Raw genomic sequence first — 14,064 nt, forward strand, 5'->3', positions numbered from 1 at the left:
TAATCTATTTAAAACCTCTTATACTTCAGGTATGTTACCTTGTATATAACTGGCAAGAAACAGACATGATTTATATAACTTACGTAAACTGAGATCCTCATGTGTAATTCATGAAGCGTTCTTTCCGCGCGTAATAGTTTGTTTGCGAACTTCTGAAGGTGATAAATGATTCTATTAATATACTCCGTTATTATTGTTTACATAAATCATTTGAGGTTATTTAAAAAAAATTATGTTCTATAAATAAAAATTTTGGTTAGGTCTACATAGCGCGCAGGACAGATGGTCGCTGGGGATGTAAGGATCTTGAATGGAGACGACGGATCAACAAGCTCAGTTCAGAAATTACATCTAAAAGGCGACCAGACGTTATTGTTAAGGACGTGTGACCAGCTCGTCTTATTGGAAATATACAGGAAGACCTATGTCCAATAGCTGACGTGTTCCAGTTAAAATGATGACAGTAAAAATGTGGCTTTTGCGAACTTATTTTTACCGACCGAATTTTCCGTACTTGAAAATGAAAAGCAACTATTTATTTATAACACACGTAAATTTTAAATATCATGTTATTTTTCTTTTATTGAAAACAACAGAATTATTTTTAATTCATTGAAGCTTACCGTTTCGTTCTTGGGCAGTAGATTCCTCTGCAGTTTCTGCACCGGGTAGGTTTGTCTCCAGCCAAACAATCGCACTAACTTGTCGGCAACGTCTTCACAACGCGGAGCGGAGTCTTTCATAATGAATGCTATCACATATTAACTCTGGTATTCACTTTACTATTACAAACTTCCACTGCGACTTTGTCTAAATGTTACGATGTTTTTTTTTAACTAAAATATTGTTTAAATTGCATCGCTTGAAACTAACAAACAAGATTATGTTCATAATTTCCGCTCTCTTTTAACGTAATTTAACCTAAACAAAACGGTAACGTGGCTAATTGCAGATTGATATTTACAATTATAGTGAATTTTAGTGTCAATAACACGGTATCCGGAATAGCTGCGGTATTACACTCAAAATAAACGGAACAACACAAGTGTGCGCTAGCATTGCCGATGAGAGCGGCCTCTCCATGACATACGGCGATATTACCGCTAGACTTGCAGTCAGACGCGCAAAATAAAAAATAGTGAAAAAACTAAGTGAAGCGAGCCGAAGCGCGGTACGATCTCCTCGGGCCGTCGTAGCCGTTATCGCGTTATCTAGGCATCGCCTCCCCTCCTACACAACGTCACTCCGCAGTAGCCTTAACGACACGCCGTACGGCAGAGGTGTCGCTATTGCAGACTGCGGGCCGCATGCGACTACAGATTAACATTTCTGCAGCGTAGTCAATACATCCGGTGTTGTAAAAAAAATAAGAAACGAAACCAGCATAATAAATTATAATATATTTTATTTATAAACTGTACGGATCATTTTAAATTGTACATGATTTAACAATAATTTAACCTTATTTATATTATTAATAATGTACAAATCAAGATAAAAATATTTCTTCCTATGTACATTGATTTTTTTTTTTACGGTAAGCCAAAGGATTGTTATTTGGTTCAAGTTAGCTTTTGAGTTTGACACCCCTGTCGTACGAGTTCTATCTACGATCAAATTGCAAGGCACGCTGAAATTGCTGCGAATCGCTTAAAAATAATCTCTAACTATCATCGTCATATTAAAGGTTGCGAACCGGATACGAGCCCTAGACGTAGATCAGCAAATTCTTAAGTATCTTGTCACCGACGACACATCGCTCCGTGAGCAAATGGAACGAAGAAAGCTGTACAACGAAATTTCTAATAATCTTAATGATTGTCAAGTGTGAAAGGGATAACAATCAATTTAACAATAAATAAAATACATTAATGAACAATCTCAGTTTGGTGATTGCAGAGATTTATAAATAATACGATTCTAACTCTTTGTAATGGTCTATGTAAAACTTTCCCTTTTCTTTACAATTACATTATTATGTACTGTTCGATTTAATAGGAAACTTAGTTTACTTTTTAATTTTTTTTATTGCCCGCAACTGCCATTACTGGAAGTTAATTGCACTTGTGCGGACACGTATTACCTATGTTGTGTGCTAAATGATATGGTTTTCAGAACACCATAGTTCACATATTCTTAATAGTATGGGTTGGGCTCCATTGTTTTAAGATATGCATTCGAAATTGTTATACTATGAACGGGTTGCAAATCCATTCATTATAAGATTCATCCGCCTTTGAATGAATGCATAATATCATCATAAATAGCTTGTATAATTCATCGACGTCCTCATATAATGCCCTATAATATTCTATTATTATTTAAACTCGAACAATCGGTAATTCGATGCAGCGTTTCTTTATTACTTGCGATCCGCGGTATGCCATTGTCATTGGCGATGGAGGCTTTCCGACCACCGTAATGTGGGAGTTTATTAAACCTGCATACAACCACTCTTCTCATGCTGACAATTCACGTTCGCTTCGAAAGGATTGCAAGATAATATGAGGTTCACAATGGAGAATAGTTCATGATACACAGTACTGATGTATTTGGAAATGTTCAGACGCAAATGTATTATGTAGTAATTTAAAGTATACCTTTTTTTCCCACTTCATTTAATTTATTTGATATGGACGGCATACAAATCAATAACAAACATATATAAGGCAATTGTATGTAGGCGAATGTACACCTCATTTATCCTCCTATTCAAAATCAATGGATAATACAATAAATAAATTAAGTAAGAAAATAAATTCAAAATACACATCCATATTAAAATTATAGTTTACTTTCCGTCCCCGCAGACTTTTTACTACCATAAGTTATTAGCCTTTCGCAAGTGAATACAAAAATAAATTAATGTAACATTTTTCAGAACGTTCACTTCGTACAGTGATTAGAAATAAGCATAAAAGCCTTAAAGCTTTTAGCTAACAAATGAGTTATAAATACACTCTTTTAACCGATGCTGTAGGTGTATATACATAACCAATCTTTTTTGATGAAATGAATACAATAGATTTAAGCTGTCGTTAGTCAATATATAGATTTCGGAAGCCACGAAGCCACTTAGTATATTGTATATAAAACCTAAATAATTATATTACAATTGACCAAACATTTTTCTTATAACGTTAATACAACGTTCTATTAACTATGAAAATAATAGTAACGGATGATAACCCTATATCTGACTGTTAATCATTTACAAGGTATCATCATCTCTTCCCAGAGAAATAAGATCTTGGATTCTTAAGACTAAAGACATAAAAAACATAGCTTAACTGTATCGAGGCTGATTTCTAGTCAAAGAACTAGAAATCTAGAACGATTTCGAAGAAAAGCTATTTTATTAAACTTGTACCTACTGTACTTGTACTCTGATTACAGTGTCTAATGAAAATTGTAAATCGATGGTTGGTTGAGTAAAATTATGGAATTAAGCTTGCAAATTATTAACGTCATGTTTTTTACTGTAATAACTTTTTATTTATGTTTTTAATATGGGGAAAAGATTTTAGACATTTGAAAGTGTATATACATATAGTATACTCTAAAATGACTATTATAAGTAATTTGCGGAAAATAAAAATATTTTTTAGTTTCAAAAGATTGGCCCTACTTAGAACTTTGAGAATCATCTAAAGCAATAAACCGCTGAAATAATTACCTACCACAGCCACACGCTTGCAAAAGACAAGATCATATATCATGAAATGATTTCAGGATAATACAATGACGATTAAAACTTGATACGAATTGATAAATATTTAAGCGCTAAGTATATATATATAGTCTTTTTGCATTAAATCGATGTAAATTCCGTGAACATTATCGCTTATTGCGTTATTGTGTATAATCGGGTAAAGAACTTCTGACTCGCGTGCAGTCACGCTACAGTGGATAGGCAAAACAGAACTACATGCCAATTGGATTCCTATAGTTATCCGGGCAAATATTACAATATACACGAAACTAACGTCTAACATTTTAAGCTAAATTATCACCGTATTGCGGTGCGGTTCCTTCACATTGCAGCCTTCGCCGTCTCAATAACGCTAGCGACCAAGGAACTGTGCAACGTTTCTGCACAATGCAAATACCTAACTGACAAAGCGAGGGCCACGACAATGCCTTCTACTACCGCTAAGGTCGTTCTCGGTATCGCAAATTGATTTTAATACACATATATATTTTTTAATATTAACACTTATGGTTATTTTATTCACACAATGTAATAGAGAACGTCACGAGTTACAAAGGATGTAAACAAACTGGAGGCTGCGCGGCGGGCAACTGGCTCGACTTTCTGCGCGTGCGCCGGTCGCGGCTGGACGAGGGGGGTAAGGGGGGAGGAGCGCTGGACCGCCGCCCCCCCCGCGAGCCTCGCGACCTGGCCATTGAGCTCACCTCACACGCTGGGTAAATAATCATAACACCTGTACCAGTAAAAGTATGATTGAATTTTTTTGCACTCGATATATTTTTATACAATCATGATAACTACGAACATTCATGTAATTTATATTTTAATGCGGTATGTTCATTTTGTAAAAGTAATTATATAGGGCCGATTTTCAAAATGATCTTATTATTTATTTAAGACCGGTCATCGTAGAGAACCTTTGGAGGTCTTTGCCAGTAGTAATGGAGATGCGGGACAATTATTAGAAAATTTACTTGAATATCGTGTCACGAAACATTTTTTGTTAATTAGAGTTCAGTATAATGACGCGAGGAGTGCTTTGGATCATGTGTGCATCACACCCTTGGTTGACGCTGAATTTCATCTTCATTATCACTTTTATTCAGTGATATAACCTTGATGATAAGATGACCAGATTGTCCAAAATCACAATGACGTTATACAAGCGAAGATTGTTAAATAAAACCTTAAGATTTAAGTTAAATTAGGTAGCGATTATTCTATAACATCACGTAATAGTAACGTATCTGTAGAAATTTAATTAATAATTAAATAATGTGTGATTTTCTAATGCCATTAATTTATTGTAGTGAAATCACAATATTGAATTTAAAAATTACAATAGTATTAAGTAGAGATACAATAAAGTCAAAGTTGAAAATTATGTTATGAATTTTCAACCCTCTGCGACAACCTTTTGTTCTTGTGGATGCCGCGGTTGCTTGGAATTGTGGAAATATTTATAAAAACATACAATAGTATTGAATATAATAGGCACATACGTTAATATATACTTTCTAAAAAATATTTTTATTATTATTCAACTGTGACATCATTTTGTTCTTATCGTAGCCTGTAATTGTGGCAACACTTACAATAAGAGCATTATAAATCTAATAGCTATCTTGACATATAGGCAATCCAGAAAGAAATAAAATTGCATAAATCTATGAGAAAGTAATTAAACAGTTCTATAAAAATGAGTTATAAAAGTAAGTAATTTCTCGCGAAGACATGTGAAAACGGTTCCCAGGGGTGCGATCCCCTAGTGAGGGTCAATGGCGTGCAGACTGGCGGACCGAGACGGACGTGGCCAGTGCACCCGCGGCGACGAGGTGCCGGATTCTATTCCGTCCGAACATTTCTCGTCACGCTTATTTCATTTATCGTAAGCTTACGTGTATTGTCCATTACCTAGTGGCATATTTTAAGACAATTTTTAATACACTAAGCGAATTAATCTTTTCAAATATAATAAAAAGCTGATTGGTTGGCATGAAAGCTTTAAAGAGTGAAAATTATAACTCATTTTCTGTCAATAAGTGTATTGTTATAAGTGTAAAAAATCAAAAATAGATGTATTCAGATATAATAAATACCGTAATGATAATATTGTAACAAAGAGCGTTTTTAAAATTCGTAACACATATTAAAATCAATTATTGTTCACTATCTGTCACTGCAGGCATTGTATAGCCAGAAGTTATTAACCTGTTGCATTCCAATAGAAATAATACATATTTCATATTGATAACTTTATACTGGCTGATTAGAAATAAGTGTAAAATCTTGAGATCTTTTTGTTCGTAGATGAGCTATACATTAACCTCTTTAAAACCTTTACACCTAACGGTACGTTTATTTTTTTATGTCTTCTATCGGTCTCAGTGAATAACAGAAAGTGTTTGTTTTTGTAATATTTAGCTACATCACAAAAGTCCAACCCCAAGGTTTGACTTCTTCTCGCCAACTGCTTTTGCTTTCACACTATATTATATGTTTAACTTTTTACAAGTATCCTCCAGAAGAAAATTTTTAAAATGTTGGATCGCCTTTTAAATATTTGACGTAATTTTTATTATTAACTAACACAGGTATAACGCCCTTAATGTCAGCAACTCTGACAATATTATTTTTTACATTTTCATTTAATCCAATCACCCTGTACAAAAACATAGTAAAGGTTTATTTTGAGTAATAAATATCCAAGACACGTTTAATATAAATGGTCTGAATGGATAAGACCGTAATGATGTTTGTCAAAGTGTTCAAAAATATCCCGCACGTATATTGTGGACTCTCAGAACCCTCGTATCCAACTTGATTGAAGTTTCTAATAAATTGAGCACTTCTTTCTTCTCATGACATACACAAGTGACAACTATAAATTAATAAGGAAGCAATATTTACAAAGTTACTTGATTTTAAATTTCCGTGTGTTTTTTAATAAGCTTTATAAAAAGTAGATTCAGAAATTTAGAATACTGTATACGACTAGTTTCTTAGTCATTGATGTAGTGATCTTTTTGTTTTTATTTTAATTTCACATATGCATTTAAATTTATTAATGTAAAAAGTAACACGACATGCTAATGCGTATGTAAATTATTTATGTTCATAAAACAGATTTATGTTATCTCTTGGCGAATGATGTAACAAAAAACAATATATAAAAAGAACATAAAAATGTTAACTATTTGTTATGATTACATGGAGTTAGGTATTTATAAATAGACAATTATTTAAATATAACATTCGTAATTTACGTTTGAATTCCATACTGGAATAATAACAGAAAAGCCAAACATTTTTTTCCGAGTGTTATAAGATTTTTTTTAAACCTTTTTTGGTTATTTGTATATTTTCATATAAAGAACAACGTTGCCTTTATGAATATACTCTAGCGCCCTCTATAGACACAAAGTTTGTACCTGTTTTATCTAATAATTGGATTTTATGAACACCTATGGCAGAATGGTGTAAAACAATTTCAGGGGGTGAATATATATAATTCAGAATAAGTGAATGTGGATTCTCGTGTTTCTTTAATTCCATGTTAAAATAAATACATCAAACTTTAAAAATTATGCCATTTTTAATTTAACAATATGTTAAAAGGTAAAACCATTTCTTATCAGTTACGGTTTAAGCGAAAAGTTAAGTAGAAGATAATATTTTTAACAAAAAACAATTTGTGAACATGAATACAAAGCAAAAAATATTTACTTAAAATTAGTTACAAAACATCCTCTAACTAAAAAATAGTTATTAACGCCATCTATCCCACACAAGAGACACTATAATAATTGAAGTAACAGTTTGTAACGTCAAGACGTGACTAGGTACTTAGTGTAATTAAAAAAATGTCAACATGTGATTATTACGTTTTATGTTCATTTTATAATTATATATATTTTTTGTTAAGAGCTCTAATTTACATTATGATAAGTACATATATATTGATGCTAATGTAATAATAAAAATGGACAAGTATAAATGTGTTACTTATAAAGTATATTATTATATTTATAAAATTAATTATAATGTTCAGACAAATAATAACACCTTTAAAATAAGGTACTACGTTATTATGAATCGCACGATAAATGAGACAATTGCGTTAGAATTATTAAGTCATCCAACAGATGTCATTAGTATGTATAAATAACAATTCTAACCCTGAATATTTCTAATAAAATCTTTAATAAATAAAAACTTCTAATACACCTTAGTACAAGAGTGCGTGTTAAAATGTTTAGTCGATAGAACAACATCGATTAAACAAAATTTCGTCATAGTTACCGGAATTACGACCAAAGTCAGACGGGCAAGTAATTACACAGCATATTTGTGGTAAGTTATAAAGTTTAGTCATGTTTATCATTTCAGCCGTAAGACATCATACATCTGAACATAGACAGCGACCTACATATACCGTTTTTTGATGGTCTTAACAAGTTCATCTTTCCACCTTAGGAGTCGACGTTCCACGCTTCGCTTGCCGGCCTGTGGTCTCCAGCCTTAACCTGTCAACTGCCTATGGACATATCTGACCGAACTACCCGGGTGCGTACGTGTCAGATCTGTCCAAATAAAGTAGGCTACATTATATCGAATCACGTTAAACATACAGTTTAAAATAGCTTCCTCCGGATGTTCTACAGACCACAAGTTCATGAACAATAATATTTCATTTATCATTTTAAAAAATCGTTTTCGACACTGACTGGCGCCATGTTGCGGCAAACGAAGGGTTAAGGATATAGCGATCATCTGTTCTGCACGCTATGTGACCTGCCCACTGCAAACCTCCTCGTCCCTGATTCAATTGCGTAGAGAAATGCCTAGCATAGCTCTCTACATGGCACGTTGTGTGACTGTGAATCTGCCAATGAAACCCAGATTGAGAGACAACGTTTGTAAATGCTGATCTTAAATATTTAACGGAATCAGGCGTACGAGACTCAACGTTTGTAAATGTTCACACATTGCAAATAATTAGTTAGCAAAGTAATATTAGGTCACGATAAAACTTTACTTTTCATTTTCAAACATACATTGTTGCCAAAAATATTCGATTTTCAATATCAAAATCATTAAAGTCAAACACGCAATCTTTGGCGCATTTATTGTAGTGAATGGATGATCACACTGTTAAATTAACAAAGTGAGGGTATATTTCTAAGTAATAATAATTTAAACAGGTTGTCCTTGGCAATACTAATGAGGCATAGTAATCTAAGGCCATCGACGCGCTTCTAGAACTTGAGGACATTTATCTAGCCTAACGCTCTTCGGGTATAAACATATTATCATATATTAGGGGAACCGGAAAGTAATATCTCTTTTTAAAGTGAAATTCACACGACTATTTCTAATAAACAATATTTTCACCTTCGTTGTCAACATACTTTTGCCATCTAGTATACAAATTTTCAATGCCGGAGCGGTAAAAGTTAATGGATTTTTCTGTAAAATATGTCAACAGAAACGAGATTACTTTCCGGTCTCCCTAATACTTAAAAGTCAATGATATTGGATTTCTCATAATAACGATTATTTATATTTCGTCAGTCAAAACTCCAGTAAAGTTAAGGGAGCTCTTTGATATTATCTAGTCCACACTTTTGGGGTTTCTCGACTGCTCTAAGGGTATAAGCATATTACCATGTTATAACAAGTTAAATATTATGAAATTGCCTTTAATATCACATAACTGACTGAAGTCATATCCTATAAAAAAAACTGACAGAAGTATAGTCAATATTGCGGCTGTCTTCATTTCTATATTTTCCTTGAGTTCAAATTTTCCTGTTGACGTTCTTTATATATTCAGGGCGTGCGGAATACGCTTATATTTAAAAGCACGGTGGAAGTATCTATGTCAATCCAGGATTACAGTGTAGAACAGTATTTGTTTTTAAAACTACATGTTATATGTGTAGTGATTTTTATATATGGGTTATCAACATCGATTATAGTTTTCTAGTAAAGTATTATGTTTTACTTATTATACAGTGCTTTACTTTCAGTCAACATCATCATTAGGACATTTACTGCATGACATAGGGCTGCCCCCATAGATTTCTAATAGAACCAGTTGAAAGCGGCCTTACGCGTGTTTTGTTAATGTTAACGAAATCGTCTATCCACGCTGCGCTTATCCGTCCGTGGTCTCCACTCAAGAACTTCAAGTTATTTTAAATTGCCAATCCGCCTGGATTTGTCGGTTATTTTCGTTTGTCTACGTACTAAAGTAATCTTGTGTATAACCTTCGCCACGGCTCATTATGAGATGAGGTCCAGGGAAAGAGACTTGCTTATAACATGTATATATATATACGCATATTATGTGGTAATTATTACGAAGCTGTGTATATGTATTTATATATATATACAGCTTCGTCATATATATGATAGAGCTGTAAAATCTGTAACACCGAGTATATATAACGAACCTAGGAACATAAGTCAATTTATTGAATAAATGCAGATTTTTTTCCCCAAGTATCTTAAAGTAAATATACATATATATTAATTAACACTAACCAAAACAAAAAGTTAGCAAAATTAATAAAAATAAATGTTTAAGTTTAAATAGGTACAAAACAACTAGACTGCAAAACCAATCACAGGAAGCCAACTAAATGTTTTTGCTAGGATACGTTCGAGTAAGCCCCTTTATAGGATTACTTAGCTCGAGAGCTTGGCAACATAGTTTTCTAAATAAACGTTAATGGAGTACAAGCCATAATAAATTGTATTCTATTGATATAACAACTTAAATTGAAAGCACTTCATTCTCCACGACACTATAAAAGCTTTGTAGGTTGTGCGTTGGCATTTTATCGATCTCATGGGTATTTCACGCTCACTACCTATTTACATAAACTGCTGTACAAGGAATAAAACTGGATCTAAATGTGTAACAAAGTTTATTGACCTATAATTGCTAAATCAACTTTAAGGTCACCGCGTTTAAAAAATACCTGCTTTATTACACAACACTTGGCGGACACGTAAAATACAAGTTTCTTTTATATTTTTTATCAATGGAGTATGGTGCAATGATTAATTTATGTTCTTTAAATGTCTATAGCAGGGGTGGCCAAACTGCGGCTCTATATATGTTACCTATGTCAGCTCCTGGATAATCGAAACAAATTACTGGTGTGAATAATTATTATCATTATTCCACCATAAAATTAGCGAAATACAAACACCGATCTTAATTAACTAACCGCCATCTTATGTATTATTAGGAGTGCTGTCATATACGTGTGTAATTATATCTAACTTCAATAAACATGTTTTGTACTTTTGTCATATAATTTCCGTAAATATGATTTAAAAAAAATATTTGTTTGCTTGTTTTAAATGCGTATTAAATTGCGGCTGGCCAAAAATTTCAAATTTTGAACAATGCCTCGTAATAATAAGGAGCTTGGTCACCCCTGGCCTATGGTATGTGTATACTCGTAAAGATGTCATCGCATCTGTTGTAGAAATTTCATTTCTAGATATTTTCACTAGGTAACAATGGAATATAAAAACTATCTTAATATCAATCGTAATTGTTTGTTTTTTATACTCACATAAACATTAAATTTCAATAGTAGTAAACGTTTTACGCATTTAAAACACATTCGTAAGAGAAAATTTTAAAATATATTACCAAATTACTTTTGTTACATCTTAATATTCAAAACTAAAAGAAAACAGATATTGAATTTAGTAGTCTTCACTGTAGCGATCGTTTTTATTCTGTTATTTTTTGTGAAAGTGTGGTTTAACTTTTTTAAACTGAGTTACGTTTACTTGCACAACGTTTGTTATCAATGTAATAAATATTCAACGATAACTAGCCAAATAAAACATCGGTAGACCTCATATGGATTACATAGAACTAAATGTAAAACCCTGAAGCACTTTCGATAGTTCGCAGAGCGGAAACCTGCCGCAGCCGGAAAGTAGGTAATTGTAATAGTGTCGGTCAGAGTTATGTTCCACGTGAACTGTTCACCGGCCGGGGTGCCCAACGGAGGGTGACGTAGCGTGGGAGAAAATGAGAGTGATCAATGTGTGCGCTCTTATTATCTGTTCGCTCTTTAGGGCTCAAACTTTTCAATTGAATTTCTTATACATAGACAACAGAAATTTTTCTTAAAGAATTTTGATTATATTTGATACAACTAACTATATACAAAACAATTCTATATTATTACGGAGAAGAATTCTTAATTTAATCATACTATTATCCACACAGGACCATTTATAGTGACCAATTGTGTACTTTATGAGAAGAATTACAGAAAAGACCAATTTGATAGAAACATGAATCAGGTTAAATTCCCAATACAGAATTATCTTTCAACTTAAAACTACGAGCTAATCTATAAACGTTTCTAAAACGCTACATATTACTTTACACCATCACGAAATGAGATGGAGTTAAATAGAAATAGAAGTCGAATTTAAACTTAAACGAAAGCGCTCCACGGCGATAATAAAATACTAGTTTATTTTATTAATTAAAAGTACATTACTTAAAACCATGATATAATATCGTCAGTCAAGTACTAAATAACAATATATTAATAATATTGTAAAGCATTTTATAGCACAAATAAAAAACAATCATATATAATAACAAAATTACCTTCCGTGCTATTTGAAACTTTTATTTTATTTAGGCACGCCAATAGCAGAACATAATATACATATTTCAGTTTGATGTAGTATGGCAAAAATTTAATAATTTATATATATTTGCCTATTGTATACGTACACAGCTCTGGCAATAACGGCGATTATGTTAGCTATAGCCTTAAACTATGTGTATTTTAAGTACAAAAATTAATAAAAAATATTATTAAAACGGTTATTTTAATCATAAATTAAAAACAATATAACAAAAATTACAGAGCGATGCGTACTACATTACAGCTATATTACTAATAAATGTAACTAATGAATTTTCAATTTTATTTCATTTATTTATATCGAATTTTGAAAAAAAAAATAGCAATTTTTATTGTATAACATTTATATGATTCATTATAATATAATGGACTTTTTTTTATAAGTAAGGACAAAGAATTGTTAGTACACAGTTAAATATAGCATATATACTAACTTCTAAATTTAAAAGACGTTCCTAGAAAATTAACCTGTTTGTTAAATTTAAACAAACACTCCGTGACATACTTAGTCTATATTCAATTAATAGGTTATCAAAATGCGTATGTTATTTTCGATTTAGCTTATTTGTTATCAGTCTGCTAAGCGGGACAGTCAACTCGCGTTTTCGATAACAACCAAAAAATAATCAATACAGTACCCGCATTTAGTGCTAACTACACAGCTCTGCGACATGCGCCAGCCTTGATCTCTTTGCCGCAAGAGTTTAAAAAAGAAAACCTTATAATGAAAATATGAATTTTACAACTAAACATTCATGATATTAATATGTATGTGTAAATATACATATATATATATACATACACATATATATATGTATGTATATATATATGTATGTATGTATATTATAGATATTTCATAATGTTACGCAAATAAAAGTCGAATAAGAAACATTTACAAATATAATTAAACGTAAAATACACTATGGTAAATCATGTACAGTACAATTATGGCCTCTCACTACAAGTTTTCTGTAATACCTTTTGTTGCTTGTGGTAAATGCTAACTACTGTGATGTGCATTGCAAAGCAATTAATTTTAATATAGATTTATAATTCTGATTAACCATTTTGTCTACACCTATTATGTGTTGTAAACAATGTGAAATAAACGTTATTATAAAGTATTGCGTTCAAGAATTCATTCAGATATTCCAACATACAGTGCTTGTCGATTACACAGCTTAAAACCCAATATAGTTTAAAAAAATATATTGTACTACACATGTGAATGACACGCATTCACTTGTGTTTTACATAAATATTGAATTTTATTGTAACTTTTTCAATTTTTTATGGACTGACATTGCTGCCAGTATCACTTTGTTGATTTCACACATATGAGGATTTAAGTTCACAGACCCCTCCGCTCCGGGAACTTAGTTTCGATGACGCTGTAAAAGCCCTCGGGCATCAACTTCAACCGAAACCATGTAGTACCTATTTGAGGCCGCTCAGCTCTTACTGCGATGGACGGTCTTAAACGCTCCCACTAGGGGACCTTACCTTGGGCTGTCCCTCGTCGATAATACCTGCTTAGTATACGGAGATAAGGGTGCCCAAAAAAGGCTAATACTATTTGTACTACTTCAGAAAGCGTTAGCGCTGAGAAGAAATGGCGGAAGAAACTTCCTCTACGCTTCTGCCTAGTAT

General features: G+C 32.4%; 1 protein-coding gene across 2 annotated transcripts in view; it reads right to left on the reverse strand.

The window, feature by feature from the left end:
• The window catches only part of baz (bazooka), a 58,561-nt gene that overhangs the window by 29,236 nt on the left and 15,261 nt on the right, over window positions 1-14,064 (reverse strand). Inside the window, exon 1 of one of the 2 annotated variants that reach the window (XM_068773594.1) lies at window positions 624-863. The exons of the other annotated variant lie outside the window; for it this stretch is intronic. Within the exon in view, the coding sequence (XP_068629695.1) occupies window positions 624-743 (120 nt within the window). The 5' untranslated portion in view covers window positions 744-863. Of the gene's footprint in view, window positions 1-623; window positions 864-14,064 lie in introns of those variants that run through there. 2 annotated transcript variants of the gene reach the window in all.

This window comes from Battus philenor, unplaced genomic scaffold (genome assembly GCF_028537555.1).
Source record: "Battus philenor isolate CCGP_79_NKW_IND1 unplaced genomic scaffold, ilBatPhil1.0.hap1 SCAF_6, whole genome shotgun sequence".
Taxonomy (NCBI): Eukaryota; Metazoa; Arthropoda; class Insecta; order Lepidoptera; family Papilionidae; genus Battus; species Battus philenor.